Raw genomic sequence first — 21,711 nt, 5'->3', positions numbered from 1 at the left:
GCACTTTTCCAAAAGTGTAATATTCAGTATATGCCTATAGGAAAAAAAATAGATTGGGTTTATTTAGGTGGGAAAAATTACCATTAAACCCTCCTGAAATTTGGTAGTTATATTTTTGTATATGAAAGATGACCTAATTATTCTGTCATGCATTTTTTTTTTTGCATTATATCTTGTCTAATAGCCAGGACTGTACCTCTATCAAATATAGAGTTCTGTTAATAGTGAAAAAGAATACATACATGTATTTAGATTTATGCAGTTATTTAATGTGTATGTGGTTGCCCCAATGCTTCAATAATCCAATTTATCTGAGTATTTTCCCTTTATTTTCTTTTCCTTGCTACAAAAATAAAAATAAATAATAATAAAAAAGAACACATTATTTTTCTGTCCTTTGAGATCAGTCTGACAGATTTCTATTAGCAACTATGATTTTTCAAAGGTTTTCAAAACTACTGTAAATACAAGCCAATCTCAATTATTATTCTGTTATATGCTTGCAAAATATATACAAGATCATAAGATGTAGCCAAAATTACAAAATTAAGAAATAAAAAAGCTATGTAGTGTATTATTTTTCTGTTTGTTTAGAGTGCCATGTCCTGAATTCACAAAATATCTAGTAATAAAAATTATGCTTTTATCTTCTGCAGTTCTGATTTTGTGTGAAAATTGCTAAAGATTTTCTCTTGTTTCTTGTAAAAAACGATAAATGTGTGTTCATATATTTTCTCTATAGTTTGTATATCTTTCCCAATCTTCTAACTCAGTTTATTTCAGTTCTTGTTGGGAGTTCAATTTTGGTTTTGTTTGTATGTTTTGTTTTAACTGAGGATATCATAAAGTGACCATCTTGTCTGTTGCTGCCTCAACCCCTCTTTGACCCTTCAAATGTAATCCAAGACATATTTTATTGACTTGAATCTTCATAATGTGTGGGTTTGGAAGGCCAATAATTTTGCTCCAGAAAACTTAATATGAAGTCTGGAGGACTTTCCCTGTCTCTGGCTATTTGATGCATGGTCTTCTCTCCTCCCCACCCTTCCATCCTTTCTCTCTTCAGTAAAAGACAATAAAAGTGCAGATAGCAAAATGAAAGAAGACTGAATATGACACCATAATATCAATCAGAATCAAAATCAATGTATATCACCCTGAAGTAGAAAATATAAAACATATGGGAGGTAAACAGAGAATAAAAATGTGCATTTATGAACTTTTCATTGGCTCCTAATTTTGCTACATTTTCTTGTTCAGAACAAGTCCTGTCAACTATAATTTGAAATACAGTATTTTTTAGCTTTAGACTTTAGGAAAAAAAAAAAAAAATCAGGTCTTGGAAGCTTAGTAACAAGACACTTCTTTTATTGGTGAACATTTTCCTGGACTTTATAAGGCAGACCAACCTTTTCCTGTATGACCACACACATACACACACCTGTCAGTGCTTAGATAGTGCATTTTTGTGTGATAAGTGGTTTCTAACAGGCTACAAGAGATGTTATAATTCTAGATTTTGGGGTCTGTTTTTTTTTGTTTTTATACTATTTTTTAGCTTACTTTGATTTGGTGCTATAGGACTTTAAAAAGGAAGTCTATATTTTGAAAGAGATTATGCCAACTCAGAAAGACAAAAGTTTTATTGTCCCTATGTCCTCAAATAAGATCTTCTGTACCTTTTGTCAATGACCCCAAATTTGCTGAAGTAATTTTAAAGACTTCCGATACGTGCCAGTTAAACAGTATTATGGAGACATACTCCTGAAATAAGTTATTTATCTGTCTCAACATGCCATAAAGTATGTAAGAAAGAGAATATTTTGTTAATGCTTGAGTTGAGGATGTATTGTTTGCTAGGTTGCAAGTGTGAGGTATTGACATGGAAAAAAAAAAAAAAAGCAGGAATATTTAATATTTTAATAAAAATAAATAATTTCTTAATTAAATATGTTTCATATATCACCTTGTTATCTATGTTAGGTAGATCCAAAATAGGCAGGTCTAGACTGTTCTAGGCAGGTCTAGACTGTTCTAGGCAGGTCTGAGATCAAGAAGGTACATCTGTGAATATTTATCTGTTATCTGTTATCCAAGCCAGAGTTTTCCTGTCTCCAACCAATAGATTTTGCTCAATTAGAAATTAAATATTAAAAAAAGAAGAAGAAGAAAAAAGAAAGAAACAAACAAGCAAAAAAACCACTATTTATTTTATTCAATCAATATAACAATTGAAGCATTAAAAGCGTGGGGGGAGATATAGCCAATACTGGGAAAACCACTTGCTGTTTAGAATTGAGTTTATTTAAGAAAAATAAATACACACACCATTTAATTCTCCTTCTAATTAATCATTTATTGTGGATAAGAATGCACTGTAAGCAATTAAAATTTAATTTGTAATGAAAAAATCTTGTTCTATAGAGTGCAGTAGGCAAAAGCTACTATGAAGAAATAATCATAAACCATAGATTAGTGATAAAGGCTTTACTTTATTACCTAGCAACCTTACCCACACCTGCCACCACTGCAAACAAGTAAGATAAAAGTTTTGTGATTCTGGGACTACTACATTCAAATTAATTATACACATTAAACCACTACTGACACTAGTAAAAATTGTAATGGATGAAAGGAAATGTGCTGAAACCTACCAAAACCCTCTGCTAGATTGCTCCTTTTTGCTCCTTTCAGGTGTCAGTTTTTGAATTTAAATTTTTGATGCTTGAAGACTTAATCTAAATTTTTGTTGTTGTTGTTGTTGGTTGTTTGTTTTGTTTTGTTTTTTCTTATGAACATGTATAGAAAGAAAGAAAACAACCAGCTACCTTTATGTTTTATTTGAGCCCATGATAAAGCTGTTAGTAAGCTTTTGGGATATTTGGAATGAATACAGAAAGTAAATTTTAATTATGTAACAGCACAAATAGCAACTATATAACCAATAAATAATACACTTCAAAAAATGATAAATAGAAAATAAAAGAATCAGAAACAGACAAACCTCTCTTGTACTCAGTCATAGAGGTGTTTCACCAGCTCCATAAGCTTCTATCCAATCTGTTTTTATATGATCACTTGTGAAGCTTTTCTGTGTCAAAAAGGCTGTTTAATTCTTCTAAGATCATTGCTTAAAGACACAAGAAACTAAAATCAACGTTTAGTTTGCTTTTATTTATAAATACCAATAGTAATAATAGTGTTATCACTACAACTATGCAGCCATGGTTACACAGCTTCAGGTGACAACATCTTTATTGTGTTTCTCTTTGCTCCCAGAAGTAGACATTGGACCTCAATGTTACAGATTTGGCTCCTAGTCTACAGCTGTTCATGTTCACGAACTGTAATGCTGTAGACTGGATAGGGTTTTATTTGAAGGGAAGCAGCACCATCTATTGCAACCTGAAAGCTTAGCACCAGAAAATATAAAGAATAGAGCTGGCTTGAGGCCAGTTTGAAACTATTTATTGCATTTGTTTTTGTAAGGTTTTCCCAAAGGAGGTTCAGATTATGGTTTGTATATGACAAAGTATAGGGACAGGAGTGTGCTGCGTGTTTATGTAATAAAAATATGCATCTAAGACAGATACCTATTTACACACTGGTGTAAAATACTGTCATTAGCCTAGTCCTGAGTGACTGTTGCTTTTAAATGACTTGGCTGAATTTTTTATTTTTGTAGTGGGAGGATAGTCAAATGTTGAGTGTGTCTTAACCAAATGAGAGTCTTAAAATTTGCTTTCAGAAGCAGTATTAATGTAGGTGTACAGTACAGTATGTTCTAATAATGACAGTGCTATTGTCATCCATCTATACTTCTGGTTCTTCTCTTTTTCCAGACTGTCTACAAAGCCTGGCTCTGTTCCCAGTATTTTGAAGTCACACAGTTTCACTGCAGCAACAGAATTCCTTGCAAGCAATACTGTTTGGAGGTTCAGACGAGGTGTCCCTTTATATTACCAGATAATGATGATGTCATCTATGGAGGACTATCAAGTTTCATCTGTACAGGTATAGTATACAAAAACTAATTCACTTGTTTTCTTAAGTCTAACTGTGAAGGAGAATGTGGATATGCTTCTTCTATTAACTATGAGAGCCTGGAGGTATTCCTCATCATAAAGATTTCTCAGAGGTGTTAGGATTTGAGCCCAGATTTAGTATGCACATTTAAACTACAGCTTGCACCAGTCATTAACTTTACAAAACAAAATTGCTAGAAGATTTTTTTTTCTGGTTATTTTTTATGCTTTGTAATTTGGTAGAAAATTTTTATAGCTCTGTGTTGTGTAAAACTCTGAGAAAAGCAGCTCTGTGCTATCCAGTATTCAGAGAGAGAGAGAGGGAGATGTAAAATCAATTTTTAGTATACTCAACATTGTTAATCTAGATTCTTATGTCAGATAAACAAAGAATCTGAGGTGTAGCATTCAGAAGTGTGCGGCTGCAGCAGTTCTTGGATAGCAAACGTTTAAGGAAAGGACTTTCACTCATCAAGAATTGAAAAAATCAGATGTTTTGCTGTGAAGCACTGATCTTTTGGTGTCTTCTGGACTCTATTAGATTCTGGAAGGATTTTTAATTTTAAAATATATCATTTATATAGATCTGTGCATTGATTAATAAAATAGTTTGGTTCCTTTGACATTCCATTCTGTTTCAAACATCCCAGAATGATCCATCCACAGAGGGCATTAGGTAAGAAATATCTTTAGTATATCATATGTACTTCAAATTTCATGTATTTATTTATTGTTAGGACTGACTGGGATTCATTGATACAAAATTTCAGTTTATATCAATGTTACCTACATATTTCTGGTGCCTATAGTATCAACTGAGAATCTTGAAAATATTTAGGCACCCTATTCCAACTAAATCAGTCAAAAGACATTTCAACAATTGTATTATTTGACAGTCTGGTCTAAATACTTGCAATTAGACAGAATCAACCTTAAGATAGGGCTGCACTAGAAAGCTTGATATGCATTTTGGGGTATATTAGACGTAACATATCCAGCGAATCAAAAGAGGCAATTCTCCCTCTGCATTATCAGTGATGCAGCCTCACCTTATGCAATTCTGAGCTCCACAATATAAAAAGGTTGTTAAGGTTCTTCAGAGCATCCAGAGAAGGGCAACAAGGCTAGTAAAAGAACTGGAAGGCGTGTCATGTGAGGAGAGGCTGAGGACTCTTGGATTGTCTAGTCTGGAGAAGAGGAGGCTTAGAGGTAGCCTCATTGTTCTCTGTGACTTCCTGAGGAGAGGAAGTAGAAAGGGAGGTGCCAGTTTCTGCTCCTTGGGGACACATGGGAAGAGCACAAAGCTGAGCCAGAGGAGGTTCAGACTGGACATTAGGAAAAATGTCTTTATTACGAGGGTGGTCAAAACCTGGAACAGGCTTCCTAGAGAGGTGATTGATGCCCTGTCCACGTCAGTGTTCAAGAGACATTTAGATAATTCCCTCAGTAATATGCTTTTACTTTTGGCCAGCCCTGAAGTTGTCAGGCAGTTGGACCTAATGATCTTTGAAGGTTCCTTCCCACTGAACTATTCTGTTCTGTTCTATTCTATTCTATTCTATTCTATTCTATTCTATTCTATTCTATTCTATTCTATTCTATTCTATTATGTTCTGTTCTGTTCTGTTCTGTTCTGTTCTGTTCCGTTCCGTTCCGTTCCGTTCTAACCTGTCCTAACCTGTTCTAACCTGTTCTATTCTGACCTGTTCTAACCTGTTCTATTCTAACCTGTTGTATTCTATCCTGTTCTATCCTATCCTATCCTATCCTGTCCTGTCCTGTCCTGTCCTGCTCTACTTCTACTTCTACTTCTACTTCTACTTCTACTTCTACTTCTACTTCTACTTCTACTTCTACTTCTACTTCTACTTCTACTTCTACTTCTACTTCTACTTCTACTTATTATAAATGAGTTGCCCAGGTGAGCTAGTTAAAAATAGAATAAAATATTTTTATATTTTATCAATAATGTTCTATGACACCTCAGAAGCAAGCATAATGTTTATGGAAACTCACTTCACTGTGTACCCTGTGTTTGGATTTAGGGAGATTTTGGTAGCAAGATGTTTACTATATTCCTTCTTGAAGATTAAGCCTAATGCACACAATCCAGCAATACCCATACAATGTAATGAAATGTAAGCTGAGTTGCAATTTGGTAGTCATCAATAGGGTAATGGTGCTTAGCACTTCTCTTCAGTGCATTTCATAAATATTAACAGCCATCCAATATACATACAGAGGAAGCAAATAAAAATTAATTTCCAGTTTAAATAGGACAATACAGATTAAGTGAGAGACAAGACCTTTTTATCGACATCTTGTATACATATATATGTGTATGCCCATGTATTCACACATGTGCACACTGGCACACATACACAAAGGAAAAGAACAAACAGTGAGCAAAGACATCATTATCATAGAAAATGTCTTCAGAAATACATATCCATCTCTTATTTTCCTAGTACATCTCCAAGTCCAAATTCATTCATAAAACATATAGTAAAAGATGACCTTGCAAAGATTACTAACAGTCAATATCTCTGGGTTTGGGATGAAAAGCAGATTCAGGGAAGTATTAATCTCATTTTACTGCAGATTTTAATAGTGTAGGTATCTATGCTTAAACTCTATGAACAAGCTCTCAGTAGTCAGTGTAGATCTAATGTAGATCTCAATGTAGTCAATGAAGATCTGATGTATGTAATCAACAGAGCTGAGAGTTACTTAGTGCATGGAATGTCGAAGGAACCAAGGTATTATTGCAAGCATTTAAAATATAATTATGATATACATGTAATTATAAATGTGATTCTCAAATCACAGTACACTAACTAATACTTGGTTGGAATTTTTGTCCTCTCAAATCAGCTCCCTTAACATCAGGATTTCAAAGCTCATATCCATGGACTCATAAAAGTCAGCATGTTGACATTATATAGCTGTGTGCATGAAAAGATGATGAGGATGCAGTTCAAACTTTCTCTGGAATACATGCCCATTGGCACCCTCTTATTGATCAGCAGTTCAGTGTAAGGTCACATCTTTCCACTGAACAATGAGAAATTATACTAATATCTGCTATGGGACTAAGGAATTACATTTATTTGCAACTTAACATAAACAGAATTATTTCATGCAAAGTGCAGCCCATTCAACAGTAGAAAAAATACCTCTGAATAGTTTGTGGCTTGACAGCTAACTTGAACTCCTTTTGCAGAAAAGCAACCAAAAGTAGATCCCACATGTCTTGAGGGACACCTTTTACTGCATTTTTTGTGAATTCCCTTCTGGCAGATGTTCTGGGAATTTCATTACTGGTTCTGCTTTTCCTGGGATGGGTGAAACTCATTGGCAAAATAAATAAATAAATATGAGGGTCATGTTGAAAGTATTTCTATTTGATATTTAGATGCTCCCTTCTTCCTAAGTTCACTGTGAAGCTATTCAATTTTGAGCTCTGTTACAGGAAACACAGCAGAAGCAAACTTTATATTCAGCGATTCCTCATGAACAGTATTTTGCCACAAACCCACATTCATTTAAATCAGTCTTGAATATCTCTGCTGCTCCTGACAGTGACGGTATCCCTCAGATACAGATGCTTTTTCAAATTCTCTCTCTCTCTCTCTCTTTTTTTTTTTTTTTTTTTTTTCCCCAGAGAAATCTAACAGGAAATGAATTTGGTTATGGCAGATTTTATTTTTTTTTTTTTTCATGAAATTAATTCAGGACTTTCTGGCTAGTTAAAGGAAACAATTATAAAATGTTGTCTGGAGAAAGAAAGAAAAGAAAGAAAAGAAAGAAAAGAAAGAAAGAAAAGAAAGAAAAGAAAGAAAGAAAGAAAGAAAGAAAGAAAGAAAGAAAGAAAGAAAGAAAGAAAGAAAGAAAGAAAGAAAGAAAGAAAGAAAGAAAGAAAGAAAGAAAGAAAGAAAGAAAGAGAGAGAGAGACAAAACCCTCTGCTTATAGAATGACTTGTCACTGAAAACACAAGAAAAAATTGTGGATTCTCCTATTATTTAATAATGTTTTATAATAATAATAAGGTCACAGAAATAATAGTAAGGCCTTCTTTTTCTCTTCTCCATGGTAACAGATTATTTCCTCTAACGTCCAGAAGAGATTTAGGTTATTGGAAAGACAGAGGTCTGATTTCTACAAAGCATTTCTATAAACCATGGAAAGCTAGTCACGAGAAAATGTATGCTGGCGATGGCTGGCTTTATCTGATGTCGAAAACAACGCCGAGGGTGATGTACATCTAAGGGTTACGCGCCGGTACCCGACCTCCGCCGTGTAGGAGGTTGGGGCTGCTTTCCGTGGCCGTGCGCTGCGGCTGCGAGCTGCCGGCTTCCCCCCCCTGCCGCCGCGGCGAGCAGCACCTAGTGGAGGCGGGGGAACAAAGCGGCTCTTGGCAAATCCGAGCGCATCTGTTTGAAAGCAATAAATGTCAGGCCGGCTCGACAAAAATAGCAAAAAAGTAGGACAGAGAACTCACGTATGTTGTTTGTTTGTCCGTTTGTTTGTTTTCTTTCTGGACAGGGTATTTCTTGATGTTGGAAACTGTAAAAAAATAAATAAATAAAAGTACACCGGAGATTGTTAAAAAAAAAAAAAAAAAAGCAGAGCTTTTATCTTACCTTGGAAGGTCCATGTGATGAGAAAACAACATAGGACTGGTGATTTGTCCCCAAGAAATTTTACAAGGTAGAAGGAAGGATGGAAGGGTTGAAGGAAGGAAGCGTGGAAGGGTGGAAGGATGGAAAGGGTGCGAGGAAGGAAGGGTGGAAGGGTGGAAGGGTGGAAGGAAGGGTGGAAGGGAGGGAGGGAGGGAGGGAGAAAAGGAAGGAAGGGTGGAAGGAAGGGTGGAAGGAAGGGTGGAAGGGTGGAAGGGTGGAAGGAAGGGTGGAAGGAAGGGTGGAAGGAAGGGTGGAAGGGTGGAAGGGTGGAAGGGTGGAAGGGTGGAAGGGTGGAAGGGTGGAAGGGTGGAAGGGTGGAAGGGTGGAAGGAAGGAGGGAAGGAAGGAAGGAAGGAAGGAAGGAAGGAAGGAAGGAAGGAAGGAAGGAAGGAAGGAAGGAAGGAAGGAAGGAAGGAAGGAAGGAAGGAAGGAAGGAAGGAAGGAAGGAAGGAAGGAAGGAAGGAAGGAAGGAAGGAAAAAAAAGGAAATGGAATGGGAAAGGGAATGGGGAAGGGGAAGGGGAGATGTAGTTTTCAATATAGATTACTAATGACTTGGAAATTTCTAAAGTACTACTAAAATGAGTAAGAAGTATTCTAGTATGAGAAGATCTTACTGGTGTATCTCCAATGAAAATGATATTGGGAACAGGCCAGGAAATGTTCCATTATTTGTGTGTCACTGGAATTTGTATTTCATAGATATACATGTGAGGATATAGGATAGCTGAAGTGCAAAAGAAGGAGAGTACATCAGGAGGAAGAGTAATCAAAACAATCAGAAACACGATGTGGTTCTGATTATAGAAACATGGGGTTAGAAAACCATTTCCATGAGAAAACCGTTCGTGTCCTTGCCTTGTCCCCATCCCCACCCCCTACTTTTTTTCTAGTGAATAGGAGTAAAGAAATCAGTCTTTCCATTAGGCAATGTTATGTCATACAGTTTTTCATATACATTGCAATTAAATATATTTGTTCTCATTTTAGATCTTTGGAGTTTATATCCATAAGATTAAAAATTTTAGTGGTTTCATGTAATGTTTCTTTGTGCAGCTCTGGCATCTAGAATTTTTGCTAATGCAAAAGAGAATCTTGTTTAAGGGAAATGGCAGTAGAGTTTAGCCAAATATATGAACACGTAACAGACAACGAATGAATCCTATGCAAAGTTTCAGGTCAAGTTTTTAATTTTGACTCCTATGAAACCAGTGTGTTGTCACTGGTATGAAAGAAAACAGTCCGACTGTTTTCTTGTCTATCTTTTCCTTCATATATGTAGTCATCTTTTCTTTTTTCTAAGTGCAAATGGAAGATGTGGAAGATTTCTTTCACACATGCTCTTTGTGTGTGAAAAAAAAAAAAAAGTTGAAAAATGTATGACTCTAGGTACAGAGCACTGTAGTAATACTTCACAACTCCTGCTTTTCCTATACCTTTCAGGACAGTGTAGTCCAGCAGATGGCCTGGGAACTGGTCTAACCTGAGAATTGATTCTGTCTGGTTTGATGCCATCTCCCATTGGAGACAGGGAAAGCACACAGAGGCCATAAATGTTTTCTTTACAGCAAACATCATCCTTTCAAGCCTGCAGTTTCCCCAACACAGGAAAACTGAGATATCAATCTCCACCAAATTACTAATAGAGATGTCCAGAGAGAGAGCATATTACCTCCTCCATCTATGAGGCCCTTCCTAAAGCATCCACAATGTGCTGTCAACACCAGCACTGCAGCTGCATCCACATTAGCAATGTAATTCAGGAGTGCACTTTTGAAGCAAATCTGTTGTTTATACTCCTTTCTGTTTTGCTTGAAATGAGGAGGCATCTTCGAGGATGTAAACTGGGTTCCTTTTTATTAAATTAAGCTAGGAGACATGCTACAGCACCATAACTTTCACACTTCGTGCTACTAATGGGCATTTGAACTTCAGAATCCACTAGAGTTACAGTGAGGTATAAAGCTTTCTGGTGCGTTCAGTGTCGACACGAAATACTCAACACCAGCTTATTCATTATATGCATCTTCTCTTGCCCAAAACTACTTGGTAATACAGACATACCTTACCCTAGCTTCAGGGCAAACAGTCCCAAAACCGTCATCTACGTGACAAGTCTGGAGCACTTTATCATGACGAAATAGATCTATGTTGCTAAGGGCTTTCTTTGTCTTGACCAAGACTTATGGCCTCTCTGTGCTTTGTGGCATGGTTTGATGGTCTACTGGACCATCACCCAATAGAAAATACCAGGCAGAAAATACCAGCCACATCCTCACACTTCTTACTGTGTAATAAATGCAATAGGATTTCATGGAACACTTAAGTTCCTTTATGGACAGGATGGGAATATGGTAAGCAGCAATATGGCAGAGATTTGTTGCATTAGTTTCTTCCAAAACCAGCATGCCACCCTCTAATATTTCCTAAGAACAGTGACATCGGAAAAGGTCTATTGTCACCAGGAGAAGAATTAATTTTGTCTTGTTTACTGTCCAGAACAGAAATCTTTTTAATGCAGAAGAAGAAAGAAAGGAGTCAGAAGAGGGAGGGGACATATAAATGGTGTGCTTTCAATCACTCTAATTTTTCACAGATTCATAGAATGACTGAGGTTGGAAGGGGCCTCTGAAGATCATCCAGTCCAACTCCCTGCCAAGCAGAATCACCTAGAGCACATTGTGCAGAATGGCATCCAGGCAGGTTTTGAATATCTCCAGAGAAGGAGATTCCACAACCTCTGGGCAACCCGTTCCAGTGTTCTATCACCCTTACAGTAAAGACGTAATCTCTAATATACAGATAGAACTTTCTGTGCTTCAGTTTGTGCACGTTGTTTCTTGCCCTGTCACTGGTCACAACTGAAAAGAGCCTGGTTCCATCGTCTTGACACCCTTCCTTTAGATATTCATTGATGAGATCTCTCCTCAGTCTTCTGTTTTCCGAGCTAAATAGGCCCAGCTCTCAGCCTGTCCTCATACAACAGGTGCTCCAGTCCACTAATCATTTTAGCAGCCCTCCTCTGGACTCGCTCCAGTAGTCCCATGTCCCTCTTCTACTGGGGATCCCAGAATTAGACACAATACTCCAGATGTGTCCTCACCAATGCTGAGTAGAGGGAGAGTATCACCTCCTTTGACCTTGTCCAGCAGATCAGCCCTCAGCCTGTACCCGTGCTTGGGGTTATTCCTCCCGGGGTGCAGGACCCTGCACTTACCCTTGTTGAACTTCACGAGGTTCCTCTCAGCCCATCTCTCCAGCCTGTCAAGGTCCCTCTGAATGGAAACACTGTCTTCTGGGGTATCATCCACTCCTCCCAGCTTTGTGTCATCAGAAAACTTGCTGAGGGTGCCCTCTGTTTCATCATCCAGGTCATTGATGAATAAGCTCAATAATACTGAATCCAGTACTGAACCCTGGGGGACACCCCTAGCTACAGGCCTCCAACCAGACTCAGTGCTGCTGAGCACAACACTGTGAGGCCTGCCATCCAGCCAATTATCAATCCACTTCACTATCCACTCATCTAAGCCACACTTCCTGAGCTTGCTTATGAGGATATTATGGGAGACAGTATCAAAAGCCTTGCTGAAGTCAAGGTAGACCACTTCAACTCCCCTCCTCTTATCCATCCAGCTAGTCATCCCATCATAGAAGGCTATCAGATTGATTAAGCATGATTTCCCCTTGGTGAATCCATGCTGACTATTCCTGATCACCTTCTTATCTTCCACATGCTTGGAGATGACCTCCAGGATGAGCTGCTCCATCATCTTTCCATTAAGTCCATATTAATTTAGACTGCTAATTTTGTGTGTTCAGAATAACATTTTAGTTGCTTAGAAGGCATGGTGTGAATGTTCTCCCGTATGTAGAATCATAGAATCATAGAATATACCAAGTTGGAAGGGACCCATAAGTATCATTGAGTCCAACTCCAACCTGGTCTACTGGAGACTGATAGGGTCCACCTATCGGAGAATCAGAACAGCATCTTCAGTCATAGAATTGCCAAGCTAGTGATGAGGTCTTTAAACTAGTGTTGCCAGGGGAGGGGAACTTCAGTCCATCCCGCTCCTCCCAGTTTGACACCAGAGTCAGTGAAAGGTATTCAAAGTCTGGAGGAGAATCAGCAGGAAAGCACCTGAAGAGCAGCAGAAAGGAAGTCCAGCCATGCCAGCCAGTAACTCAGTTTCATCAGGGGCACAACTTAAGTGTCTCTATGCTGACTCATGCAACATAGGAAATATAAACAAGAGGAGTTAGAGATGTATGTACACCTGCAGGGCTATGACCTCATTGGCATTACGGAGATGTGGTGGGATGACTCCCATGACTGGAGTGTTGGAATAGAAGGATGTAGACACTATGGGATAAAGCTCTGAAGGTGAAGAAAGCTGGTTAATATTCAAGGATCATCTCCTCCAAGCTCAGGAGTGATAAATCCCAACAAAGAGGGAGCCAGACAAAAAATCCAGAAGACCTGCATGGATGAACAAGGAGCTCCTGGCCAAACTCAGACAGAGAAAGGAGACCTACAGAGGGCAGAAGCAAGGATAGAGAGCCTGAGAAGAATACAGAGAAATTTGCAAAGCAGCCAGGGATCAGGTTAGAAAGCTAAAGCCTAATTGAATTAAATTTTTCCAGGGACATCAAGGGCAAGAAAGGCTTCTATAGGTACGTCAGTGATGAAAGGAAAACTGGGGAAATTGTGGTCCCTCTCCAGAAGAAAATGGGAGACCTAGTTACCTGGGATATGGAGAAGGTTTAGTTACTCTATAACTATTTTGCTTCAGTCTTCACCAGCAAGAGCTTCAGACCAAGCACCAGAAGGCAAAAGCAGAGACTGTGGGAGTGAAGAACAGCCTACTGTAGGGGAAGGGCAGCTATGAAAACATCTAAGGAACCTGGAGATAAAAAGTCCATGGGACCTAATAAGATGCATCAATGGATCTTGAGGGAATTCTTTGGTGAAGTTGCTAAGCCACTGTCCATCATATTTGTGCAGTCGTGGCAGTTCAGGAAGAGGAGAAACATCAAGCCCATTTTTAAAAGGGAAAAAAATAAGGCTTAGAGAACTACAGGCCAGTGAGTCTCACCTCTGTGCCCAGCAAGAGTAGATCCTCCTGGAAACCATACTAAGGCACATGGAAAAAAGTGATTGCTGACAGCCAACAAGGCTTTATTAAGAATGAACTGTGCCTGACAAATCTGATGGCCTTCTGATGTAACAATCTGGTTACATCAGATTAATCTGGTTAATCTGATGTAACAATGTGGTTACAGCACTGTTGGATAGGAGAAGAGCAACTGACATCATCAGACTGGACCTGTGCAAAGCTTTTGACACTGCCCTGCATATACTTGTCTCTAAATTGGAAAGATGAGGATTTGAAGTATGGACACCTCAGTGGGTCAGGAATTGGCTGGATGGTTGCACTCAAAAAGTTGCAGTCAATGGCTCAATGTCCAAGTGGAGATCAGTAACAAGTGGAATTCCTCACGGGTTGGTACTAGGACAGGTGCTGTTTAACATCTTTGTCGGTGACATGGACAGTGGGATGCAGTGCACCCTCAGCAGATTTACCAATGACACCAAGCTGAGTGGTGTGGTTGACATGGTGGAGGGAAGGGGTGCTATCCAAAGGGACACAAACAAGCTTGAGAACTGGGCCTGTGTGAACCTCATGAAATTCAATAAGGCCAAATGCAAGGTCCTGCACCTGGGCCAGGGCAATCCCAAGCACAAATCCAGGCTGGGTGAAGAATGAATTGAGAGCAGCTCTGAGGAGAAGGACCTGGGGGTGTTGGTTGATGAGAAGCTCAACATGAGCCACCAATGTGCACCTGCAGCCCACAAAGCCAACCATATCATGGGCTGCATCCAGACAAGCATGGTCAGCAAGCAGGTTAAGGGAGGTGATTCTCCCGCTCTGTTCTGTTTTCATGAGACACCGCCTGGAGTGATGTATTCATCTCTGAGCCCCCACCACAAGAAGGACATGGACCTAGTAGAGTGAGTCCATGGGAGAGCCAAGAGGATGGTCAGAGTGCTGGAACACCTCTTCTGTGAAGAGAGGCTGATGGAGTTGGGGTTGTTCAGCCTGCAGAAAAGAAGGTTCTGGAGAGACCTTATAGCAGTCTTCCAGTACCTAAAGGAGTTCTACAGGAAAGCTGGAGAGGGACTTTTTATCAGGGAGTGTAGTAACAGGACAAGGAGTAATGGATTTAAACTAAAGGAGGGTGGGTTTATATTCTGTTTGACTAAAGTATAACTTACTTATCTTTAAGCTATGCTTTACATTTAAATGTATTGCTTTTTATAATATGAAGGGTTTTTAAATATATATCTGAACAGAAGCATCATAATGTGTCACAGACACAGAAATTTGGAAATTGAGAGGACCATCTGGATAAGATCAAAGCGATCTAGCTTCCAGATCAGATCTAAGCAAGCAATTAAATCTAGTCAAAAATGTCTAATGAGTTTTCTTTCCTTTTGTAGTTGGAAAATGCTAATATTGAAATCTCAGAAATAATTCCTCAGAAGGAGAAATGTCATGCAGTATGTTGGAATTCTCTGATGCAATGATGTCACTGCTGGCTGGATTCTTCTTGGCAGGCACTATTTACTTTGTGCAAATTGGAGCATTTAAAACTTCTGGTGAACTCTCTGATTTATTCTTCTAGCTCATGTTCTTTTCTTCAGGCACCAGCTTGGTATATCTTTCAAAATAAAACAGAAATCTACATGTAAATCTACATGCTGGTTGCTGTGCTACAGAAATGCAAGTACTCATGCAGAAACCACAGCATTCTCTGAGTTAGCTGGTGATCTAGCATAACAAACCATGCTTGTATAGATAGAGTCTTTTTGACTTCAATTGCAGTATAAGAACATGCTTGAACTTTCCTTTTTTTCCACCAAAACTGTTTCAGCACAAAATGAATGATGCTTGTGCTGTCATTCCTTTTTCTTTCCGTATGATTCATCTGAGCAGGATACATAGGATTTGTCTATAGTTATGTCTCCATTAACATAATCTCAGCCAAATGAGTAGCCTTAAGCCTTGCATCAAAATTAATAACACACACTTCCTACAGATATCACTGCATGCTGATCATTAAAATTATATGTACATGAGTAAAAGTATCTTGTTACAAAGCAAAGAGATTGCTTTTATATGACCTTCATGAGTGACAGCATGTCTGTATGGAAGATGTTCTGATACCAAAATAAAGAAAAATCCAAGATATGTATGGACTAAGGTTTCTGCTAGTGGAATATAGGAAAGCGCAGGGAAAACTTGGGGAATGGAGATACAGAGCTGAGAATGTTAAGTGAAAAGTGAAAATTAAAGCAAGCTTTGAGCCAGTAATGAAAGGTGAACCTCAGAAATATAATTACCAAATATTCAAGTAAGACAAAGGAACGATGCCTGCAAATTGAACTACAAAGGCAGAAGAGGAGAAGGTGAGTCTTGGTGGTTTGTTGGATAAAGGTGTCTTTTAAATTTCTTTTCATGAATTCTGTATCCACATAAAAGAACAAAATGGTCTTTTTTTCTGTAACGTTCCAAGGTTAAAATTACCAGCTTTCCAGGGTTTCTGGTAAGGTTTGTAACCTTCTCACTAATCAGAGTGAGTGGTTAGTTCCAAGAGACCAACATAGATACAATGGCTACAATAGACTATGTGGAGTAGCACAATAATGAAGCTTTTTTATTTCAGTGTCAAAGCTCTGACTGAATTTATCTAAATGTTCAGCAACTGTCATGAACAGTGGTTCTACAGTTAATTGATTATTAAATATGTAACTGTAAAGTCAAAGCCTAAATACAATTGCTGAATTGAAATAAAGAGGAAATTTAATTTTACATTAAGGAACAAGTTGTATGCAGTTTTGACTGTGGAGTTGCCTTCAATTTATTTGTAATTCAGTAAGTGCAGAAGAACTATTTAAATACTTTTTGATTGTCAACTTGTATAGATAATCTTTGATATCAAAGGAAGTCTGAATTTTCCTGTAAAAAGAAAGGCAGGAAATACAGTTGGAACAGTTAGCAAGCCTCAGTGGGATCAAAGCATTAAGCATCCTCTGTCTCTTCAATTACTGCTAATAGTTTGAGCTACTGCAGTAACGTAACAGATCACATTATGACTTACTTTGCAAGCTACTTCCAGTACATTACCACGTTAACAAACTTGTGCACACAAAAAACAAAAGATGGGTCTCAGAAAATATGACACTAGCAATAAGATTGCTTTATGATATTTGCAATAAATGATGACAAATTCCAAATTATAAGATAATTTCTTTAAAAATATGAAACAAGTTAATTGTTGTGTTAATAATAAAATTAATAATTTTTGAGGTCTGGTAACCTGTTTTGTGTGTCTGACTGCAAATTTGTGGAAAAAAATAGCATTATTTCATAGAATCTTATAATCAGGGAATCATAGAATCAAAGATTCATAAAATCATAGAATGGTTCAGGTTAGAAGAAACCTTAAAGATCAACTAGTTCCAATCCCCCGCCATGGGCAGGGATGCCACCCAGTCAATCAGGCTGACCAAGGCCCTATCCAACCTGGACACCTCCAGGAATGGGGCATCCACAACCTCTCTGGGCAACCTGTTCCAGTGCCTTACCATTTTCTGAGCAAATAATTTCCTCCTAATATTTAATCTAATTTTCTTTTAGTTTAAGACCATTCTCCTTGTTCTATCACGATCTACTTGAGTAAAGAGTCCCTCTCCATTCTTTTTTAAAGCTTCCTTTAAGTACTGAAAGGCTGCAATGAGGTCACCCCAGAGCTTTCTCTTCTCCAGGCTGAACATCTCCAGCTCTCCCGGCCTTTCTTCATAGGTGCTCCAGCCCTCTGATCATCTTTGTGGCTCCCCTCTGGACTTGCTCCAACAGGTCCACATCCTTCTTGTCCTGGGGGCCCCAAACCTGAATGCAATACTCCTGGTGGAGCCTCACAAAGACAGAGCTAAGGGGAACAATCACCTTTCTTGACGTGCTGGTTACCCTCTTGTTGATGCAGACCAGGCTGCAGTTGGCGTTATGGGCTGTAAGCACACACTGCTGGCTCATGTTGAGCCTTTCATCCACCAGAACCCCCAAGTCTTTCTCTGCAAGGCTGCTCTCAATGAGTTCTTCTCCCAGTCTGTACTCCTGTCCAGGATTGTCCTGGCCCAAGTGCATTTGGACTTGTTGAACCTCATTAGGTTCACATGATCCCACTTCTCCAGCCTGTCCAGGTCCCTTTGAACAGTATCTCTTCTTCCTTTGGTATCAACTGCACCACTCGGTTTGGTTTCATCTGCAAACTTGCTGAGGGTGCACTCAATCCCATCATCTATGTCACTGATTAAGATACTAAAAAGCACTGGTCCCAAGACAGACCCCTGAGGGACTTCACTTGTCACCACAGCATCCATCTGGACATAGAACTTTTGAGCACTACTCTCTGGGTGCAGCCATCAAGCCAATTCCTTATCCACTGGAAGGTCCCACTGGATGGTCCACCCTTCAAATCCGTATCTTTCAAATTTAAAGATTAGAACATCATGTGGGACCATGATAAACCCTTACAGAATTCCAAGGAGATGATATCTGTCGATCTTCGCTCGTTAACTGATGCAGTCATTCCCTCAAAGAAGGCCACCAGGTTGGTCAGGATTTACCCTTGGTGAAACCATGCTGGCTGTCTTGGATCTTGCATGTACCGTGTCTTGCATGTACCTTAGCTTTTCCCCCAGGAGGATCCATTACATGATGTTCCCAGGCACAGAGGTGAGGCTCACTGCTCTGTAGTTCGCCATATCTTCCTTTCTACCATTTTTTAAAGTGGGAGCGATGTTTCCTTTTTTCCAGTCACCAGGGACTTTGCCTGACTGCCATGATTTTTCAAATACGGTGAAGAGTGGCTTGGCAACTACATCAGCCAATTCCCTCAGGACCCTGGGATCCATGTCATCAGGCCCCATAGATCTGTAGCTGTTAAGTTGTGTCAGAAAATCCCAAACTTGCTTTTTACTGTAGGAAGGACTCTGCTCTTCCAGCACCCACATAGAGGTCTGGGGACACGAGAGATGTGGGAAACCTAACCGCCAGTGAAGACCAAGGCAAAGTAGTTGTTAAGTACCTCTGCCTTCTCCATGTCTGTTGTTACCAGTTCTCCCTCTTCATTTGTCAGAGGTGGTAAGCTCTCCTTAGTCTTTCTTTTGTGGCCAATGTACCTGTAGAACCTGTTCTTGTCATTCTTTGCATCCCTCACCAAATTTAGTTCTGACAGTGCCTTGGCTTTCCTGATCCCATCCCTGCACTTCTGGACAGCATTTCTGCACTCCTCCCAGGACACATGACACTGCTTCCACTGTCTGTACATTTCCTTCTTTTGCCTAAGTTTGACCAGCTGTTCCTTTTTAAGCCATGCTGGTTTCCTACTTTCTCTGCTTGATTTGTTACTTATGGGAATAGAGAGCTCCTCTGCTCTAAGAAAAATATCCTTAAAGAGTTGCCAGTTCTGATCAGATCCTCTGTCCCTAAGGACAGTATGCCATGGGATCTCATCCACTAATTCTTTGAACAGCTGGAAGTTCATTTTGCTAAATTTCAGGGTCCTGACTGCTCTTAGCCAGGCCCATATCCCTCAAGATCACGAACTCGACTGGGGTGTGGTCACTGCAATCTAGGATTCCTCCAGTCTTGATCTTTTTAATGAGCTCTTCTGCGCTGGTGAACACTAGGTCACCTACAGAGTAAACCCAGACTTTATATGACATCAAATGAACTGTTCTCATTCCTATGTCTTCATAAACTTAATTGAAGCCAAAATAAAATAAACTTCATATGGACTCATATATGACATTTTGGGGGATTATTCCGTTATGGAATAAAACTGCCAGTCTAGGTTTAATCTGCATTTTAACATGCTCAGCATACCTAATGCTTTTGTTTGTTTGTTTGTTTGTTTGTTTTTCTAATTTAAGATCCATATTATGGAAGTAGAAATGAAAGAGTTCAATTTTATTTTAAGATGTGTTGGTTTTCTTTATAAGGTATTCACATAATTCAAGCAGTATGGATCTAAGAAAATTATGCCTAAGCTTGTTGGCTTTTTTTTTTTTAAATAATGTGATTGTTGTGATGCTTTATACAAAATGTAATTCTTACTACAAAAAGTAGTTTATAAATTATAGCAGTTAAGAAACTGCGTTCAAAATCTTAATCCCAAAATTTCAGCACAAGTTATTTTTTAGTAAAACCTCACAACATCTGAGAGTAAGTAGCTACTACAAAATCTATTCCAACATCAGTTTAAATGGAGAAAAGTTGTTTGTCCATTATATTAGACATTCTTGTGTGGGTTAAATTAGGTTCTTTTAGTTTATCACTAAAGATATATGAGAAGTAAACAGAACACTCTGGTTTTGCTACTGTCCTTTACAGTAATATATACAACATTGACAATTTTCAAAAAGACAGTTGTGTCATCTGGAAAAGACAGAATTCCTCTAACATTATAAAAATGTGTAATGAGATCAGGCTAAGTAATTCAGTAAAGTTCCAAAGATGGAAATTACCTACTTCTACAGTGAGAAATATCAGGAGATCCAATTAATGCACTGTAATAAAAGCTTTTTTTCACCTCTGGGATACACTGAAGAGATCCTCCCCACTAGAAGAACTCAGCTGAGGAAGGGTAAGCAAGCTCTGATTGGAAAATTCCTCTGAAACTGTCGGATCTGTAGTGGTTTGACAGTCAACACTGTCAGTGTTGTCAGTATACCAATATTTCTTATGTCTACCTTTTCATAGATTGATTCCATATTATTGGTATGTTCTCACAGATGGAGCAATAATTTCAGTAATTTTTGTGAAAATGTCTGTTTTGATTAGTTGTTACTTCATTCACTCAAAAAGGAAGAATTCAAATGTCATATTTTGTTGAGGAACTCAATGACTGTTTTTTAGCTTCATTTCTTCCTACAACTGTGCTCACTGTTGAATTATCATTCAACTGTGATCATGTGATGCTGCTTCCTAAACTGCTTCCTGTGATTATGTGACGTTGCTTCCTAAACTATGCATATCCCTAATTACGCAAAATGGCAAGCTTTTTGATAGAGAAGCTGAAGAGAGTAGATTTTGAGAGCCTGAAGCTAACTGAAATATCTGGATTCAATAGCTTAGGCTAAGGTATCTAAGCTATCGAATGTTCCTTTGACCTGCCAACTTCTGACATCTTTTTTTATGTGTCTGATGCTTATTTTTCATTGTGTTTAACCTACAGGGCTCTATGAAAACTATCCAACCAATGCAGAACCAGAATGCTGTGATGTCAGATGGGGACTATTATCAGATCATCAATCCAAAGGGACTACAAAAACAAGTGGCTCAACAATATGTCACAGGACATCACTCACAGTTTCATCAGCATCAAGACTGTGTAACAGCAGACTTAAACTGTGTGTTCTTGTATTAATTCTCTTACATACAGTACTTACAGTCTCAGCAGCACAGAACTCAACGGGACTGGGCTTTGGAGGCATAACAACTTTGGAAGATAATTCAACCAATGAGGAATAAAAACAACAGAAAAATGGATTCATCTTATATCATAGAAACTCAAGAGGCCCTATTGACTACAGTCAGAAATAGCAATGACTGAGTGCTTTACCTTCAGATCTCTTCTTGAATGACCATTTGGGTAAAAAGAAAAGAATGGGCCACTGCCCAAACAACAAGGACACAAGATCACAGCTTTTTATTGACTAAAAGGCTGTATGGTGACTTAAATTTCTCACACCATTTTATACACTGTGTTTTAATGTTTGGAGTTTCTTTTCGGTTTGTTTTTTGCACTTGTTAATACAGGATTTTATTTTTGGGACGGTTTCTCAAAGCTAAATTAAGTCTTTTCTCTGTCGATATATTTCTAGTCATTGTGTGTGTTCATCTGATAGTTCTGTCTTTTATGTCCTGTCAGTTT

General features: G+C 38.6%; 1 protein-coding gene across 1 annotated transcript in view; it reads left to right on the top strand.

The window, feature by feature from the left end:
* NALF1 (NALCN channel auxiliary factor 1) overlaps positions 1-21,308 on the top strand; it is a gene marked incomplete at both ends in the record, with an annotated part of 496,891 nt that extends 475,583 nt beyond the window's left edge. The window contains 2 exons of the mRNA XM_084290581.1: positions 3,843-4,014; positions 21,013-21,308. Coding sequence (XP_084146707.1) covers positions 3,843-4,014; positions 21,013-21,308 — 468 coding nt within the window. The remainder of the gene's footprint in view (positions 1-3,842; positions 4,015-21,012) is intronic.
* Between the last annotated feature and the right edge of the window lie 403 nt (positions 21,309-21,711).

The sequence above is a fragment of the Netta rufina genome (genome assembly GCF_964035555.1).
Source record: "Netta rufina genome assembly, chromosome: 1".
NCBI classification, from domain to species: Eukaryota; Metazoa; Chordata; class Aves; order Anseriformes; family Anatidae; genus Netta; species Netta rufina.
Note: the sequence above shows the minus strand (reverse complement) of the source record. Positions and strands in the feature narration are given on the sequence as shown.